A 20,747-nucleotide genomic window follows, 5' to 3' on the forward strand; every position below is an offset into this window, starting at 1 on the left:
TGGGTCTTAGGAGTCCCTAAAGGTGTGTATAGAGAGAAAGGATTAGAAGGCCTTTTCAATGAAATAGTAATAGAAAACATCCATAATTTAGAGAAAGAAAGGGAAATCCAAGTACAGGAAGCACATAGAACTCCTAATAGTCATGACCAGAAAATATCTCTACCACGACACATTGTAGTCAGGCTCTTCACAGTAAAACATAAAGAAAATATTCTAAAATGAGCACAAGAGAAATGCCAGATTGCTTTCAGAGGAATTCCAGTTAATTTCAGTGGACTTCTCATCAGAAACCCTCATGCTAGGAGAGAATGGCAAGATACATTCCAAGTCTTAAGATAAAAAAAAAACCGTCAACCCAGAATAATATATCCTGCAAAGCTCTCATTTTTGAATGAAGGTAAAATAAAGACCTTTCCTAAAAAACAGAAATTAAAAGAATTTGTCACCACCCATCCATACAAAGATGCTTAAGGCTGTGCTACGCACAGAAACACAGAAAAGGGTCATCACTACAAAAGAAGATGAAGGCAGAAAATCCCTGTAAAATTACAAAGGAAATTCAAAGTAAAAAAATAGGAATATTTATGGGAAAATGGCAGGGCCAAGTCATTATTTATTAATAGTCACCTTGAATGTAAATGGCCTCAACTCTCCAGTTAAAAGACACGGACTGGCTGAATGGATTAAAAAAGAAAACCCATCTATTTGCAGCCTACAAGGAACACATCTCACCAACTAAAATACTCACAGACTGAAAGTGAAAGGATAGAAAAAGATACTCCATGCTAACCGAAACCAAATTAAGCTGCTGTAGCCATCATAATATCAGACAAAATAAACTTTAACACACAAAAACTGTTAAAAGAGACAAAGAAGGGCACTATGTAATGATTAAGGGATCAGTTCAACAGGAAGATGTGCCTATTATAAATGTATACACACACAATTAAAGGGCATCTGGCTGTTTAAAAAATGTTAATGGATCTAAAGGGAGACATAGACTCAAGTACAACAGTAATGAGGGAGGCAGTGCTGTGTAGTGGATGAGGACACCACCTGCAGTGCTGGCATTCCATTTGGGCACTGGTTCAAGTCCTGGCTGCTCCACTTCTGATCCATCTCTCTGCTACATCCTGAAAAAACTGTAGAACATGACTCAAGTCCTTGGGCCCCTGCACCAAGCTCCTGGCTCCTGGATACAGGACAGCACAACTCTGGCCATTGTGGCCATCTGGGGAGTGAACCAGTGGATTGAAGACCTCTCTCTCTCTGTCTCTGCTTTTCTGTAACTCTGCCTTTCAAATAAATCAACAAAATATTTAAAAAACAAGAAAAAATAGTAATGGAGGACTTCAATACCTCACTTTCAGCAATGGACAGATCAACCAGACAGAAAATCAGCAAAGAAAAAACAGAGTTAATCGACACTATAGACCAAATGGACTTAACAGATACCTTACAGAGCTTTCTAACCTATAGCCACAGAATACACATTCTCCTCACCAGTGCATGGAATTTTCTCTAGGATTGACCACATGCTAGGCCATAAAGCAATTCTCAGCAAATTAAAAAAAAAAATGGAATCATACCATGCATCTTCTTTGACTATAATGGAATCAATTTGGCAACCAACAACTCAGGAATCTCCACAACATATGCAAACACTTGGAGACTGAATGACATGCTCCTGAACAAACACTGGGTCACTGAAGAAATCAAAAGAGAAATAAAAAAAATTTCTGGAAACAAATGAAGATGACAATATAACATATCAAAACGTTTGGGATACAGCAAAAGCAGTGTTAAAAGGAAAGTTTATAGCAATGGGTGCCCACATCAAGAAACTGGAAAGGCACCAAATAAATGAGCTATCAAAGCATCTCAAGGACCTAGGGAAACAACAGCAAACCCAATGCAAAACTAGTAGAAGAAAAGAAATAATTCAAATTAGAGAAGAAATCCACAAAATTAAATAAAAAATACAAAAGATCAGCAAAATGAAGAGCTGGTGTTTTTTTTTTAAATATAAAAAGAATTGACACACCATTGGCTCAAATTAAAAAAAAAGGGAGAGGACCCAAATTAATAAAATTAGAGATGAAGAAGGAAATGTAACAAGAGACACCACAGTAATAGAATCCTCAGAAATTACTGCAAAGAGCTGCCTGCTAACAAATTGAGAAATACAGAAGAAATGGATAGATTCCTGGCTACATATGACCTACTAAAATGAGCCAGGAAGACACAGAAGAGCTAAAAATCCCAATAACCAAGACAGAAATCAAATCAAAACAGTAATAAAGACCCTCCCAACAAATAAAAGCCCAGGACCAGATGGCTTCACTGCTGAATTCTACCAGACATTTAAAGAACTGTCTCCAATTCTTCTCAAGCTATTCAAAACAATTCAAGTGAAAGGAATCCTCTCACATTCTTTCTATGAAGCTAGCATAATACACCATTGGAACAGAACAGAAATGCCAGAAATCAATCTAAGCATCTACAACCAACTTATCTTTGACAAGGGAGCTAAAATTAATCCCTGGAGCCAGGACAGGGTCGTGAACAAATGGTGCTGGGAAAACTGGATCTCCACATGCAAAAGCATGAAGCAGGACCCTTACCTTACACCTTTCATTAAAACCACTCAAAATGGGGGCCAGCACGGTGGCACACTAAGTTAATCTGCATGTGATGCCAGCATCCCATATGAGCACCGGGTTCTAGTCCCGGTGGCTCCTCTTCCACTCCAGCTCTCTGCTGTGGCCTGGGAAGGCAGTGGAGGATGGCCCAAGTGCTTGGGCACCTGTACCCACATGAGAGACCAGGAGGAAGCTCTTGGCTCCTGGCTTTGGATCGGCGTAGCTCCAGCCGTCTCAGCCATTTGGGGAATGAACCAATGGAAGGAAGACTTTTCTCTCTGTCACTCTCTCTCACTGTCTGTAACTCTACCTATCAAATTAATAAATAAAAATCTTTTAAAAAAATCCACTCAAAATGCACTAAAGACCTAAATCTATGACTCGATACCATCAACTTATTAGAGAACATTGGGGAAAACTCTGCAAGACATTGGTATAGGCAAAGAGTTCTTGGAAAAGACCACAGCGGCACAGGCAATCAATGACAACATTGACAAATGGGATTACATCAAATTGAGAAGCCTCTGCACTTCAAAATAAACAATCAGCAAAGTGAAGAGGTAACCGACAGAATAGGAGAATATATTTGCAAACTATACAACTGATAAAGGACTAATAACCAGAATATATAAAGGGATCAACAAACGCAACAACAACAAAACCACCTAGTTAAGAAATGGGCAAAGGACTTAAACAGACATTTTTCAAAAGAGGAAATACAAATGGCCAACAGGCACATAAAAAATGCTTTCAGAGAAATGCAGATCAAAACCACAATGAGGTTTCACCTCACCCCATTGGAATGGCTTTCATACAGAAACCAACAAACAACAAATGCTGGTGAGGATGTGAGGAAAAATGTACCCTGATCCACTGTTGGTGGGAATGTAAACTAGTAAAGCCGCTATGGAAGACAGTATGGTATTACCTCAGAAATCTGAATACAGAGCTACCATATGACCCAGCCATATGAATCAGCATATGAGAGTGCTATCTGTACCCCCATGTTTATTGCAGCTCAGTTTACAATAGCAAAGACATGGAATCAACCCAAATGCCCATCAACTGAAGACTAAATAAATTATGGGATATGTACAAAAAGGAATACTACACAGCAGTGAAAAAAGCCAGTCATTGGCTGGCGCCGCTGCTCAAAAGGCTAATCCTCCACCTGTGGCACCAGCACCCTGGGTTCTAGTCCTGGTCGGGGTGCTGGATCCTGTCCCGGTCGCTCCTCTTCCTGTCCAGCTCTCTGCTGTGGCCAGGGAGTGCAGTGGAGGATGGCCCAAGTCCTTGGGCTCTATACCCGCATGGGAGACCAGGCCACAGTGCATCGGCCACAGCGGCCATTGGAGGGTGAACTAACGGAAAAAAAGGAAGACCTTTCTCTCTCTCTCTCTCTCTCTCTCACTGTCCACTCTGCCTGTCAAAAAAAAAAAAAAGCCAATATTTGCAACAAAATCGATGAAAATGAAAACATCATACTTAGTGAAATAAGCCAGACCCAAAGGGACAGATACTATATGTTTTCCCTGACCTGTGATAACCAATAGAGCACCTAAAAGGCAACCTGTGGAAGTGAAATTGATACTTTGAGAAGCAATGACTCTGAATGGCCCTTGTCTTGACTGTTGAGGAACAATTTTTTTTGTTTATTTTTCTCTTATACTAATTGTTGAACTCTTAACATAGAGTTGATCTTACGTGTATAAAGTTAATTGAAAATAGATCTCAGTAAAAATAAGAGAATAATAGAGGGAGGAGGACTAGACTGTTGAGGAAGTTTTTTTTTTTTTTGGTTTTCCTTTTTCTTTTTCTTTCTCATACAAAGTGTTGAACTCTACCTAGTAGAGTTAATCTTCTGTATAAAGTTAATTGAAAATAGGTCTTAGTAAAAAATAAGACTAGGAATAGGAGAGGGAGGATGAAGACGGGTGGGAGGTTGGGTATGGTGGGAAGAATTCCTATGTTCCTAAAGTTGTATTTATGAAATAAAAAATGCAAAAAAATCTTTAAAAAATTCCAAGTACTTTTTTGACAGTCTCCTCTCTCTAGCCCAGAAAATATATGTTTTAGCTTGACAGCGAAGTATTGTAGAGCAGAAATGATCGGGGTAGCTTGATGTTCAGCACTTTGGTGCATGAGAAAGAAACACTGCCACGTTTATGCAAAATGAACCCTTAGAATGAGCGATTTGGTCGTGGAAAAAGCCAAACATACATGGCAGGGTTGTTGGTTGGTTGTAGGGAAAAAATCCTCTTGTAGCCATTTTATTTTTTTATTTGGGCCTTTTAAAAAGAACCTTAACCAAAAAATTAGCTGGGAATTGAGTGTTAAAATGAGTGAGGGGTTTCACAGACCCAAAGTTAGGAATGCAGCTGGAGTGCCAGGAGGAAGTTCAACCCAGCAACTGACAGCTGACAGACTCCAGGAAGTGCTCTCGGCCCATCTCTGCTTCTCCTTTCTGTATTGGCTGTTTTCTTCCTCTCTGAATTCTGCCCTACTCTGGCCTCCAGCATGGGGTCACGGTTGCAGGCCATGTGAAGAGATAAACTTTATCCTGGAATTAATTTTGGAATTCCTGAGCGAGAGCACAACTGACCCAGTTCAGTCCCTGGCAGAGAACATGATCGACAAAGGCCTTGGAACAGATTGATCTGCTGAGAAATTGGCAGACAGGCGACCGCTGCTGTGGTTGCACTTGTGACAGGATATTTAAATGTGATGTTGAAATGTTCAGTATTGTGACCTGCCCTGAATTTCATCAGGGCCAAAGGAAGAACTAAGGGTACAAAACTTACCATAGACAACAAAAATAAATTTGCTCCATAATTACTTCCTTGAGTTGTACTTGTTCAATATTAAAGTGATGCTTTGGCTAAGGGATTGGAAACTGTGCAACGTCCATGAGTTTAGCAGATATGCCAGAAATAGACAGGTATTGGAAGTGCAATTTGGATAGAGTTTTCAGTTAAATGCAATTCAAAAAGTTATAATATGTTGAAAAGAAAGCTAGCATTGCCATATTACAAGCAAACAAAATTGTTGAATCTCAAGGAATCTTGAAGATGAAAAATTATGTGAAAATACGAGGTTAAAAATTTATCAGCACTGTGTGGCATACTGGGTAAAGCTTCTGCCTACAGTGTTGGCATTCCATATGAGCGCCAGTTTCAGTCCTGGCTGTTCCACTTCTGATCCAGGTCTCTGCTATGGCCTGGAAAAGCAGGAAGATGGCCCAAGTCCTTGGGCCCCTGTACCCACGTGGGAGACCCAGATGAAGCTCCTAGCTCCTGGCTTCAGATCTGCCCAGCTCCAGACATTGCAGCCATCTGGGGACTGTACCAGTGGATGGAAGACCTCTTTCTCTCTGTCTCTGCCTCTTTGTAACTCTGCCTTTCAAATAAATAAATAAATCTTTTTTGACAGATAGAGTTAGATAGTGAGAGAGACAGAGAGACAGAGAGACGGAGAGAAAGGTCTTCCTTTTCCATTTGTTCACCCCTGAAATGGCCGCTATGGCTGGAGCTACGCCGATCCGAAGCCAGGAGCCAGGTGCTTCCTCCTGGTCTCCCATGTTGGTGCAGGGCCCAAGCACGTGGGCCATCCTCCACTGCCATCCTGGGCCACAGCAGAGAGCTGGACTGGAAGAGGAGCAACTGGGACTAGAACCCAACGCCCATATGGGATGCCGGCACTGCAGGCGGAGGATTAACCAAGTGAGCCATAGCGCCGGCCCCAAAATCTTTAAAAAATACATCATACAAATTTTATGAAATCATATATAGATTAGGAAGATCACCCCCAAAATACCATTTTTGATGATTTCTGAGTCTTATGGTCACAATTAATTTTTGTTTATGTTACATTATTTTTAGAGCTATAATCAATGGAAAAATTTGATCTTATAATTTAAAACTACTACTTTTATAAACAAAAGAATACTCCTGCAGTTTGTATATCACCATACTCATGGAAACATTCTTTACAGTTCTTTGTTTAGAAGGAAGACAGGCACTAGCACGCTTTTTCTGTCTCACCATGGGATGCTGTCTATCAGGTTCTGATGCAGGAGGAAGGCTCACTGGAGGCTGGTATTGTCTTTCTGGACTTCCCATCCTCTAGAACCATGAACTAAATAGCCCTCTACTCTTTATAAATAACTCATCCTGTGGTATTCAGTTATAACAACAGAAAACAGAACCAGGCAATAGACAATGCTATGCTATATTTTATAAATATATTCCTTCTCCCCACATCTGGCCAACATTCATTTATTTGCTTAAACAACTTGTAACTTTAAACCTGATAGATGTGTGGACAAAAATATCCCCAGAATGCCAACAGAAATCACATAGAAACTGAACATTTCCTTTAATACTGTCTTCTGAAAAGAGAGATCTTGAAATAATTAAAGTTAAACAATGGCCATTTAATATTATCAATGTTTAATGCATTCAGTGGGAGATTCTAGGCCAAAGGGAAAAAAAATTATTGTCTGACATATACCTGAGGATGTTTCCTCCAAAAATCAAGCAAATATAAAGAAAAAAACCCATTTTCAATCATTTTCTTGGTACTTTCAGTAATTTCCAAAGTTCTTGAAGGAATCATTGGTTTAAATGACATATGTGGCTTCCATTAAATTAAGGCATGTCTTAGATCAGCCCTGTGTTAAGTGAAATTACCTTATGTGACTTCTTTTCGGTTGAAGTGTTTCTTAGTTATGTTTCAAGATATTCTCATCCAGCTTCATAGCTTTCATTCTAAACATTCATCAAGGAAGAACATTCCGGACATTCAACTGTGCATAGATTATAAGGGAAACATTGAAGCAGGACAAGCAGGGAGCTTTATGCAAGGTGGATGGAAACTCTGTGCCCATGCGTCTGTGTTTTTGCTTGATCCTCCAACAACGAAGGCTGGCAGAGAGCGTGTCCGGACTGAATAGGGTGCTTCCGCGCACTGGCACGAGTGTGTGCTGAGTGTGAGCTGTTCTATGACTGAGACTACCAGTGCTCAACGTGTAGGACCTGTGGAAAACGTCTTTAAGGTTGTGAATAATAAGAGGCTTCACTCTTGAACCACTAAATATCTCTTTATAATAATTGGCAGTGTTTAGTGCATATTCCAGATTATCTTGCTGAGTTCTGAGAATTCTCCCAGGAAGTTTCATTTCAAAATCAAATTTGGTTGCAAAATCCAGGGTTTCCTCAAATCAAAATTTGTGCAATCACAAGTATTTCCCGTTACTTCACGGAATGCAGCTCTGCAGTCAAGCTGCTGGCTGCACACAAGACAGCAGGGGTGTGGCTATTTTTCGCAAAGGCTCTTTTTAAAAATAGGGTACTTTTATGAACAACAATGGTAATTAAATCAAAATCTGTTAATGCACTACAAAGAATAGAAGCTCAACCAGCCATAAACTTATTCCATCTAACATTGGTGTCATCCTCTATGCCATCTAAACATAAAACAAGTTATTACAGGAGTTTCACAAAGATTTCAAAAGCATCATGCCTACCACTACATTGGGAATGGCAAGTTTTCTTCAGCTCATTGGCCTCCTTCTTCATTGTTCTGGAAGAGGTCAGAAGTTATCTTATGGAGTTCTAAAAGCCATTGTGATTGACAGGAGGAAGAATAAACATCTTTAATTGCTCCCAAAGCAATAGAAACTCCCACAACAAACAACTGATTTTGACAAATATGTGTTTAAGGCAAATAACAGCAGAATATGTAGACACTTGGGGTTACTACTTTTATAGTTGCCATGACTTTGATTTTGGAGGCAAGTCCGCTAGGCAATCTAAGCCAGACCACACCAGGCTTCTTCTTCATTCCCCATTTTTAGGTTATTACAGCATGAAATTTCACTGTCAAAAATTTGTGCATCAGCTTCAGAAGGCAGAAATCCCACATTTCTCTTTCAGGGCTGGAGATTCATCAGTGAAGATCACCAGTGCTGGTGACTGCTCCACACCCCGCCCCCCGCCCCGTGCCGCTATGCTCACCCTGTTATCAGTGATGGGACAAAAAAAGTGAGTCCCTCCTTTCCTGGTGTCCCCCAGTAGAACTCCTGCAGATCCCCAGCACCTGTCTGCACTGTTTACAAACAGCGATGTGTTGACAACTGTTGTCTCCAAGAACTTTCTCAAAACTTCCTCACCTGAATGCACCCTGCACTCCAGGAGTGCTTGAACATTATCAGGAGAAAAGAGATCTTTGGGGATTGTTTATTCAGATTTGTGTTGTATAAGAACAAAACTTAGAATATCACTTTGAGGCAATCCTTGCTTTCATGCTTTTTTGAAGTTCAAGGGTAAGATGTCTTCATCTTGTTCTCTGTTTTCTTCCTCTGCATTGGAGTTCTGAGCATAGCTGTGATTTATACATTGGTTCCTGTGCAGAAATCTCATTCTTTTTTTCCTGCTTGTGTTCTGATTTCATTATCACTTGATTGCATGTAGTTTATTTATTTTCAGTATTCACCATGTAGATTGTACAGATGACTGGAAAAATCAACTGTTGCTGGTGCAGAATCATCTTAAAAACTCTCCTGTGAGTACTAGTTCTTGGAATTACAGTTCTCAGTGTTTGACAATAATGTTTACTTAGCTGATCAGATATTAATTATGAGCCAGTTTTCCTCCATTTCTTCATCAAGCTTCTATTTAGATCTGGCAGAAACCTAAAGACGTCCAATTCTGGCCTCATTATCTTCCATGTGCAATTGGAGGATGTGTAAAAGTTTGATATGGTAATCCGCCAGCCAGCCAGCAAGACCTCCCTTTCCCCAAATCCAGAATACTCTGTCTGTTGGCAGTGGGGAAAGAAAGCAAACTAGGTATCCAACTTGACTACTGTTTTAATTTTCCTTCTTTGAAACTTTTTTGTCAGGTTTAGCATAAGACTCAGGCTGGCGTCAAAACACACAGAAAAGTATTTTCTCTTTTGCTAGGATATGTTTCTGAAAGTGTTGTGTACTATTATCTTTTCTTTCTTCTTTTTTTGCTTTCTGTTTTTTTTTTTACTTTATTTTTTCATGTTTTTTTTTTTTAATGATTATTTATTTATTTATTGGAGAGGTAGAGTTACAGACAGTGAGAGGAAGAGACAAGAGAGAAAGGTCTTCCTTCCGTTGGTTCACTCCCCAAATGGCCGCAATGGCTGGAGCTGTGCCGATCCAAAGCCAGGAGCCAGGAGCTTCTTCCGGGTCTCCCACGTGGGTGCAGGAGCTCAGGGACTTGGGCCATCTTCTACTGCTTTCCCAGGCCATAGCAAAGAGCTGGATTGGAAGAGGAGCAGCCGGGACTAGAACCGGCACCCATATGGGATGCTGGAGCCACAGGTGGAGGATTAACCTACTGCGCCATGGTGCTGGCCCTTTTATTTTTTCATGTTAATATAAATTTAATACAAAGAGAACAGATTCAATGTAGTTCATAGACAAAGTGTTAAGAATATATGATACTCCCTCCATCCCTCCCTCTTTCTTTCCTCCTTCTTTAGTTTCTCTCTCTCTCTCTTTTTTTTTTTTTTTTTGACAGGCAGAGTGGACAGTGAGAGAGACAGAGAGAAAGATCTTCCTTTGCCGTTGGTTCACCCTCCAATGGCCACCGCGGACGGCATACCACGCTGATCTGAAGGCAGGAGCCAGGTGCTTTTCCTGGTCTCCCATGGGGTGCAGGACCCAAGCACCTGGGCCATCCTCCACTGCACTCCCTGGCCACAGCAGAGAGCTGGCCTGGAAGAGGGGAAACTGGACAGAACCCGGCGCCCCGACCGGGACTAGAACCCGGTGTGCCAGCGCTGCAAGGCGGAGGATTAGCCTTTTGAGCCACGGCACCGGCTCTTCTTTAGTTTCTAAGATAACATGTTTAATTTTACATTGTGGTGAAAGGCTAAATGTTCCACTAAATAAGGATTTCAATAATAAGAAGACCCTAGTTCAGTGGGAATATAAGCAAGGGCTATAAACAACAATCAAATGAAAAGATGACAATTTCACTCATATACAGAAAGACAAGTATTGCATGTTCTTCCTTATATGTGGTAGCTGAAATTTAAAAAGGAAAAAAATTAAAACAAAACAAAGAAAGAAATGCCTATGTGTGTCAGTATTGCTGCAAGTAGCTTTGTCGAACCTTGTTGTATATTTTTATATAACCGTTAGTTTTGAATAATGTACTACTATAATTTTAATGATTTGTGACTATTCTTTCTTGCTTAATTGTTTAACAGAGTTCACCAATGAATCTGATCCCAAAATTCTACTTGAAGGGAGATTTTGATAACAAATTCAATTTTAGAAATGGAAACAGGACTTGTCAAATTTTAATTTCATCTTGTGTCAGTTTTGGGAAATTGTCTCATTCAGAAACTGTGTCCTTTTCTAAATTGTTGAAATCATTAGTATAAAAGTTGTACAAATTATCTGTGGATTCTGTAATATATTCACATATTTATTCCTCGTGTTGACATTTTCTTCTATTTATTTCTAGATCAGTCTATCTAGGGTTTATCAACTTTGTTATCTATAAAAATATTTTATGTGTGTTAATTTTCTCTATCATTCGTTTTCTATTTCACTGATTTATCTTTTTTTAGAAAGCTTTTATATAATAAATATAAATTTCATAGGTACAACTTTTGGAATATAGCAGTTTTTCCCTCATACTTGCCCTCCCACCCACAAACTGTCTCACTCCCTACTCTCTCTCCCATCCCATTCTTTATTAAGATTTATTTTTAATTATCTTTATATACAGATCTCTTCTTATCTTTATTACTTTCTTTCTACTTTGGGCTTACTTTGCTCTTCTTTCTCTAGATTTACTGTGAAAGCTAAGGTTATTGATTGTATATCTTTCTCCTACTTTATAGTAAATTAACATTTAAGACCTGTAAATTCTCTCTAGGCATTACTTTAGTTTTTTACCCCACAAGTTTTGATGTGGTATATTTTCATTATCACTAATATTGAAGTATTTGCTTCAAATTTGTGATTTGCTTCATAAATTATTAAAAGCATCCTTTTTAGTTTCCAAATATGTGGATTTTATTCCCCCTATATATCTTGATGTTCTTGGTTTCTAATTCAAATCCATTGAGGTTACAAAGCAGTGTACATTATTTTAGACCTTTTAAATGTATTAAGCCTTGTTTTATGGCCCAGTGTGGTTATCTTGGTAAACATTATATATGCACTTAAAAAGAATGTTTATTCTGGCATTTGTGGGTGTAGTGCTCTATAAACTCCAGTTAGGTAAAGATCAGAAGATGAGTATTATTCAGATCTTTTATCTGTTGGTTCTATCAGTGGCTGAGAGTTGTGTTAAAATCCCAGCTATCATTATGGGTTTGCCTATTTCTCCCTTTAGCTACTTCTGCATCTCATGTAGTTTGAACCTGTTTTATTGGGCACAAGTACAAGTATGATTCTTGTGTCTTTTTGCGAAGTTTTGTTTATTGTTACACAATGTCTATCTCTGATAATGTTCTTACTCTTGGCATCCATCATATGCGATGTGTATGTAGTCACTCTTGTCTTCTGAGGCTGTTTGCCTAACATGTCTTTTACTGCCATTTACTGTCAACATGTACATATTTTTATATCTGAAGTTCATCTCTGTGGAGAGACTATATTTGGTATTGTTCTTTGATTTGCATTAACTTTTTTCATTGAGAAATCAATATTTATTAATTTTTTCAGTACCTCCGTGTAGTAATTACCTGGTGTTTTTGGTTAAGTGGATCTTCCCCTGCTGTACCACAGTAACATATTTTATTCATGTATTTATTCACCACATATGTATTGATAATCTACTATGTTTTAGGTATCAGATGCATAAAAGCGAGTAGGATACAGTCTGTCTTCACTTAGCTCAGAGTTTAGTGCTACACTCTGCATCACAGTAAGTACTAGCCATGTGTGACTATTTAAAATCTAATTTAACTAAAATAAAAATGAAATTAAGAATTCCCATAGACACGTAACCATATTTCAAGGGCTCAATAAATAGCCATATGTAGCTATTCATTACTGCTATGAACAGCACATATGTGGAACATTTCTATCATCCAGAAAGTTCTCACAGACCAAGTTAGTGTAGGAGAAGAAATAGGAACATTTATTACTAAATATATTATGAATATAATTATTTTGAATATAATAAATAGTATAAATATAATAAAATAGAGAAATATTCAAATGTGTTACTAAACCAGATTATAATAAATAAAATTATAAAATATTTTACAATAATGAATAAAACAGTTTGTTACAAAATATGGTACATAAACAAAAGTAATATTACCTAACTGATATTAAAAGATCCAAAGGGGAGGTGATATTTAAGCTAAATTTTTCATGATTAGAAAGAGTTGGTCAGAAATCCTAGGGTGTACATGAACAACATAGGAAGACTTAGAACTGTTTAGGAAACTGCAATCAATCTCCTGATTCTAGTACACCTATTTTAGGCATCTGGATGAATGACAGTATCATTCACTGATTTGAGACCACAAATGCAACACATTTAACAGGAAAGTAATGAGTTTGGTTAGGTTCATACTCAATCTGCAATGCCCTACAGACACTTGAGGAAGCTAGATGTATTGTTCTTGAGCTGAAAGAAGGGATATTTGGGCTGGTAATACAGATTTGATGGAATAATATACTTCAGGTCATTGTTCAGTGTTAGCCTGTTTAAGATGCCCTAGAGAAAGCAGAATGAGAAACAAAGGAACTAGTATTTCTTGATTATTTTACACAAGGTTACTTCAGTGAGTTCACAGAAAATGGGATTTAAAGGTGAGTTTACTTTGGTGCCCAAAATTTTTGAAATCTGTCCATAGTCTTTTCATTATATGCATTTTCATGAACTGTTTAAACATGTCTCATATGCATGCCTTTCAAATACTTTTGGCACCAACATTAACTTTTCTTTTAGTTCTGTTTTCCATGAAGTACCCTTGTAAATGTGAGACATTCTTTTAGGCAGTTTACATATACTTGGCAAGAAGTACAGTTAAAATTGTACTTTGCTATCAAAGAGAATGGGATTTCAGTCCTTGTTCAACCACTTTACTGACTACATGACCTTGAAAAAGCTATTTAATTCTCTAAAAAATAAGTTTTCTCGTCTTTCATATGGGATAATAATGAGATCCATCTCATAGGGTTCTATGAGAATGAAATAAAAAAATTGGAGCCCTAAGCATATGGTTACGTTCTAAATAAATATAACCTTACTCTCCTCCTCTTCTTTTTCTTCTCCTTTTTCTTGTTAGTGCCACCTTATTTAGTCTTTGTAATAACCTTAGGAAGTAGCTTTATTGTCTTCCTATAACCGAAAGCATGATCTTGTCTAAGACTACAAGCTGACAAATAGGAAGTATCACTATGTTCCTAAATCTGTGTACATGAAATACATGAAATTTGTATACCTTAAATAAAATTTAAAAATAGATAATCCAGAGTCAGAATCCAGGTGTTCTGATCATCTTTCCAGGGCTGTTTTCATAAAACTGCTCTTCAGTAGTTGCCTACAGGAATTTGAAACATATATTTAGTTACAGCCAGAAGAGTATATTTATTTTTCGTTGCTGATGTTAATTAAAGGAAAACCAAGCAACTTCAGACATGACCCCAAAGCCACTGCATAACCAAATTTCAATGCGCATCATGAGAGTTAGTGATATGGAAGTAATATCTGTCAACAGACTTGATTACCCACTGCCTTTAGACCACTGAAAACAATAAATCTCAGATGTCAGAATACCAACCAGGAACTACAAAGATGTTCTCCCCCTTTTAGTTTTGGACAGCTAACCTATATTTACTTTTAAATATCTTTGCTAAAACAGATCTTCATATATAAATATAGCAATAGTAACTTGTGCTACCCACCAATTTCAAAGGCTAATTGGTAAATGATTAAAAGACTTTCATATCTCCCTAAAGAGTTACAGGAACGTAATGATTTATTGGCATCCAGCTGCTGCCTTCTTTTTCCTTTCAGGTCTTGACAGTTCTCGTCACAACTCTCTTCGCTGATAATTTAGTAGAAGTAGTAAGAAGATCTTAGCTTTAAAAATTACACAGCTCTCTTATTTAAAACTGCAGGCTGTTTTTCAAATGTAATTTTACTTAAACTTTACTTAGACTTTTATTGGCACCTTATTGTATATCAGATATTATTCAGAAGTGAGGACCCAAAAGTAAAAAGGCACAGTCGCATTATTAAATAAGTCCATGGTCTAAGCATATAGTCTACAGAGAAGTAATTGCAGTAGGTTGTGTAGTAAAGGGATGTCACAGCTGCATACAAAGGATATTCTAGACAGTCTTCTAAGAGGTTAAACTTGAGTGTGACATTAGCAGTATGTAAAATTCTAAAAGTCATCTTGTAGAACATTTATAATTTATGCATTTCAATATATGTAAATTTCACCTTGAACAGAGATATTGAACTCTAGTTAATAGGCTTACATTTCCTAGGGTTATATACGGTTTGGTGATTCCCATATGTTTGTGTAGTCTAGACAACAATATATATATATATATATATATATATATATATGATAATGAGAGACTGAGAGGTCTCTTGTGTGTGGTGGGAAATGCATATGAAATGGATAAAATGGCAATTGACCAGGTGGTATCTGATTGCAAGGGGAAATGTGAGTTAAAACTCATGATTTTTAATAGATTATGGAACTTACTCTGATTTTAAACCTTTAAGATTTTTCCCCACAAAACCAGAAAGAAAAAAATCATTTCCACTATAACAAGAGAACTATGGATAAATTATAAATTTATAACATTTTGAAAATCCACCAGATACCTAAGTGGCAACATGACTAAGAAGTCTGGAATTTAAAGGAAGATTAACCTTTATGAGGAGGAAAGCATGGTTGTTCCTGAGTCTAAGCATGAGAGGAAGAGAATTACACACCACACACACACAGGACACAGAGAGAGATGAGACATGAAAGGAAGAGAATTACATGCCATATACACAAGACACGAGGAGAGATGAGACATGAGAGGAAGAGAATTACACGCCATACACACGGGACACGGAGAGAAGGAGACATGAGAGGAAGAGAATTCCATGCCACACACACAGCTCGTGGAGAGAGATGAGACATGAGGAAGAGAATTATATGCCGTACACAGGACAAGGAGAGAGGATAAGACAGACAAAATATTTGAAGAACTAGCAAAAATAATGAAAAACTTCTAAATACATACCCAGGAGGTACAAAGAATCTCATACAGGATAAACATGAAAGAACAAAGTCCACTTAGACAAATAATATTCAAACTGCTAGAAACCAAAGAAGGAGAGAATCTTGAGCACAGTCCAAATAAGAATTCTAGTAGATGCGGCCCAAAAGACAATGAGTAACAAGTTTAAATAAGAGTTAAAGCATTAATAGGAGGAAAAAATCTATCAACCCAGAATTGTGTATATACATTTATATATATATTTATTTATTTATTTATTTATTTGAAAGTCGGTGTTACACAGGGGCGGCGGCGGGGAGAGAAAGAGAGAGGTCATCCATCCGATGGTTCACTCCCCAATTGCCGCATTGGCTGAAGCTGCACGAAATCAAAATCAGGAGCCAGGAGCTTCTTCCAGGTCTCCCATGTGGGTGCTGGGGCCCAAGGACTTGGACCATATTCTACTACTTTCCCAGGCCATAGCACAGAGCTGGATCGAAGTGAAGCAGCCGGGTCTCGAACCTGTGCCCATATGGGATACTGGTGCTTCAGGCCAAGCCATTAACCCGCTGTGCCACAATGCTGGCCACCAGAATTCTACATATATATATTTTAAAAGATTTATTTATTAATTTGAAAGTCAGAGTTACACAGAGGGAAGGAAAGGCAGAGAGAGAGAGAGAGAGAGAGAGAGAGAGGTCTTCCATCCATTGGTTCACTCCTCAGATGGCCACAACGGTCAGAACTGAGCCAATCCAAAGCCAGGAACCTCTTCCGGGTCTCCCACACGGGTGCAGGGCCCAAGGACTTGGGCCATTTTGTACTGCTTTCCCAGGCCATAGCAGAGAGCTGGATTGGAAGAGGATCAGTTGGGACTCAAACTGGTGTCCATATGGGATGCCAGCACTTCAGGCAAGGGTGTTAACCCGCTGAAAATTTAAAAATTTAATTTTTAAAATTAAGTCAAAAAGTAGTTAGAGCAAAAAAGATAAAAGAATCATTTATTATCCGGTTTGTGCTAGTGAAAAAAAAAGTTAAATAAGTTGTTAGCAGAAGGATCAGCATACTAGAAGTGTAGTGGTACCCAAAGAATTAAAGATCACAGAAATGCTGAAAATGAAAACGTGTGTAAAAACATTTAAAAATGGACAACTGCTCTAAAAGATAATTAAGTGATTATAACAAAAATAGTAAACTTGTGCTCTGGGTCTGTAGAATATTTAAAACTCAAATTTATGAAAATAGTATCCCAAAGGATGCGAAGAAGGACTTGGGAGTATATAGTTGCAAGATCCTTAAACCATGGATGAATTAGTTTGAAGGAAGATTATGAATAATTAAAAATACATATTAGCAAACCTAAGGTAGCCATTAAAAAGTTATGAAATAGATATAAAAATAATAGAGATAGAATGCATCCTCATTCATTTTGTGTTGTTATAACTGACTGCAACAGAGTAATTTATAAAGACCAAGAGCTTATTCCATTCACGGTTCTGGAGGTACAAGATTGAGGTGCTGTATCTCATGAGAGCCTTCTTGCCCTGGGTTCTCTCTGCAGAGTTCTAAGACCGTGCAAGACAGCACACGGTGAGACAGAGCAAGCTAGACAGAGAGAGCTCACTTTTACAACAAAACCACTCCATCAATAATGCATCAGTCCACTAATCTATTGATCCATGAATGGATCACTCTATCTACGAAGGCAGAGTCCATGTGACCCAGTCACCTCTTAATATCCCCACTTGGCCCCGTCTAACACTTCACAATAAGGATTAAATTTCAACATGAGTTTTGGTAGGGAAAATTAAACCACAGCCAAGTGGAATTATGACACTACTCCATTTATGCAAAACCAGAAGTAATTAGAAGAGAAAGGGAGCAAAGACCAGACAGGATAAATAGAAAACAAGTAAGATGGTGGGCTTAAGTTCAACCAAACTGATAATTACATACACATTAAAGTGCAAAGATTGTCAGACTGAGTTTTCAGAATACGAGACCAGGACTTACCCGGCAGGGGCAATACCAAGACCACAGAGGTGGTTTTCCCAGAGCAGGGCTGGTCCACCGCACCTTGAACATGCTGACTCCTGTGATTTCCCCACAGGTGAGAAACCTGACCGTGGCGCTTCTGTAGCTTGTCTGGATAAAAAATGTAAAAGACACAAAACTGACTATATGGTGTCTAAAAAAATCCTCTATTAATACAATGATAAAATATGACAAAAGTGATAAAGGAGGGTATTAAATAATGATAAAGGGGTAAATTCTAAGGAGATATAAAGAAACATAGAAAGCGTAAGTGGGTATATAACAGAGTTTCAAAATATTTGAAGCAGAAACTCCTGGAACTAAACAAGTTAGACAAAAAAAAAAAACACTCAGGATATAGGATACATGAACAACATTATTAGCCAGCTTGGCCTAATCAACATTTATAAAATACTCAACCCAGTAACAATAAAATACACATTTCCAAGTACACATGGGACATTCACCCAGAAAGACCATACTCTGAGCTATAAAGCAAACCTCAGCAAATTTAAATAGAATGAAATAATAAAAAGTATCTTCTCTGATTACAACAGAATTAAACTAGAATTCAATAACAATGTTATCTGGAAAAATTCCCAAGGATTTGGAAACCAAATATCACATTTAAATAATAAGCAGGTACAGGAAAGGTGGAACCAGAAACTGGAAAGCATTCTAAATGGAATGAAAAGGAAAAGCAGTGTGTCAGCACTGGTGAGACCCAGCTGCCCCAGTGCTCTGGAGGAGACGGAAGCACCCGACAACCAGAGACTAATTTCCACCTTCAGTATACCATCAGAAGTACAAGAACGGGCATAAGAAGCATAGGAGCAGGAAACAAGACGCTAAAAAAGAAAAAAATAATAGGGAAAAATCAATGAAGCCAAAGTCAGCTTTCTGAGAACAGCAGGAACAACAGTGAGACACACCAATTAGGATAAAAAGAAAGAAGACTTACATTGCCAGCATCCAAAGTAAAGAGAAGAGATTGTTACAGACCTCATAGACTTGAAAGCATAGTCACAGCAAATTATCAACCAGTTTATACAAATACACTTGCTAAACTTAGATGAAATAGAGAAGTTCCTTTAAAGACACAAACTATTGAGATGGCTTCAGGAACTAGACAACTGCTCCTGCATATATTAAATAAATTGAATTTGTGGTAGAAGTCTTCCACAAAGAAAATTCCAGGCTCAAATGTCAACTTAATACATTCTCCCTTTTAGTATTTTTTTTGATCCACTTAATACTATTGGTTGAACTCTTTAATTAACACACAATTATTCTTAAGTGTTTAAATTTAACTGAAAAGTGATCTCTGTTAAATATAAGAGTGGGAATAAGAGAGGGAGGAGATATACAACTTGGGACATGCTCAATCAGATTTTCCCCAAATGGTAGAGTTAGAAACGTGCCAGGGGATTCCAATTCAATCCCATCAAGGTGGCATGTACCAATGCCATCTCACTAGTCCAAGTGATCAATTTCAGTTCACAATTGATCATAATGATAGGATTAAGAGTCAAAGGGATCACATAAACAAGACTAGTGTCTGCTAATACTAACTGATAGAATTAAAAAGGAGAGAAAAATACAACATGGGAAGCGGGATACACAGAAGACTCATAGAATGGCAGATGCCCTAAACAGCACTCTGGCCTCAGAATCAGCTCTTAAGGCATTTGGATCTGGCTGAAGAGCCCATGAGAGTATTATAGGCATGGAAAGCCAAGACACTGTGGCAAAAAAAAAAAAAAAAACAAAAACAAAAACAAAAACAAAAAAAAAACCACCTAAATGAAAGATCTCTGTGAGTGAAATCCCAGTGGAAAGAATGGGCCATCAAAGAAGGAGGTACCTTTCTCTGAAGGGAGGAGAGAACTTCCACTTTGACTATGGCCTTGTCTAAATAAGATCAGAGTCGGTGAACTCAAAATGCTTCCATAGCTGGCGCCGCGGCTCACTAGGCTAATCCTCCGCCTAGCGGCGCCGGCACACCGGGTTCTAGTCCCGGTAGGGGCGCCGGATTCTGTCCCGGTTGCCCCTCTTCCAGGCCAGCCCTCTGCTGTGGCCAGGGAGTGCAGTGGAGGATGGCCCAGGTGCTTGGGCCCTGCACCCCATGGGAGACCAGGAAAAGCATCTGGCTCCTGGCTCCTGCCATCGGATCAGCGCGGTGCGCCGGCCGCAGCGCGCCGGCCGCGGCGGCCATTGGAGGGTGAACCAACGGCAAAAGGAAGACCTTTCTCTCTGTCTCTCTCTCTCTCACTGTCCACTCTGCCTGTCAAAAAAAAAAAAAAAATGCTTCCATAGCCTTGGCAACTCATGACAAGAGCCTAGGGGGAGTACTGATGTCATAAACAGGAGTGTCAATTTGTTAAGTCAACAACAGCAGTCACTGTGTACTTACTCCCCATGTAGGATCTCTGTCCTTAATGTGTTGTCCAATGTGAATTAATGCTATAACTAGTACTCAAACAGTAGCTTCACTTTGTGTTTCAGTGTAGGTGTGAACTGTTGAAATCTTTACTTAATATATACTAAATCGATCTTCTGTATATAAAGAAGATTGAAGATGAATCTTGATGTGAATGGAATGGGAGAGGGAGCGGGAGAGGGGAGGGTTGCAGGTGGGAGGGAAGTTATGGGGGGGGAGCCATTGTAATCCACAAACTGTAATTTGGAAATTTATATTTACTAAATAAAAGTTAAATAAATAAATAAATGCTACCAAATTAAGGAACAAATAATACAAATTCTACACAAAGTCTTCAGACAGAAGAGAACACTTCTCTGCCATTTATCAGGATAACTTGACCCTGACAGAAAAA

At 38.5% G+C, this 20,747-nt stretch overlaps 1 protein-coding gene across 3 annotated transcripts in view; it reads left to right on the forward strand.

Annotated features, from left to right (window-relative positions):
• LOC103349679 (uncharacterized) overlaps positions 1-20,747 on the forward strand; it is a 170,017-nt gene that overhangs the window by 31,256 nt on the left and 118,014 nt on the right. For all 3 annotated transcript variants that reach the window (XR_011388800.1, XR_011388801.1, XM_070074418.1), the window contains exons 3-4: positions 8,576-8,683; positions 9,128-9,203. Coding sequence is in view for 1 of the 3 variants with exons in the window: in XM_070074418.1 (XP_069930519.1) it covers positions 8,649-8,683; positions 9,128-9,203 (111 nt within the window). In the remaining 2 variants the exon portion in view is untranslated. The remainder of the gene's footprint in view (positions 1-8,575; positions 8,684-9,127; positions 9,204-20,747) is intronic.

This window comes from Oryctolagus cuniculus, chromosome 5 (genome assembly GCF_964237555.1).
Source record: "Oryctolagus cuniculus chromosome 5, mOryCun1.1, whole genome shotgun sequence".
NCBI lineage: Eukaryota > Metazoa > Chordata > Mammalia > Lagomorpha > Leporidae > Oryctolagus > Oryctolagus cuniculus.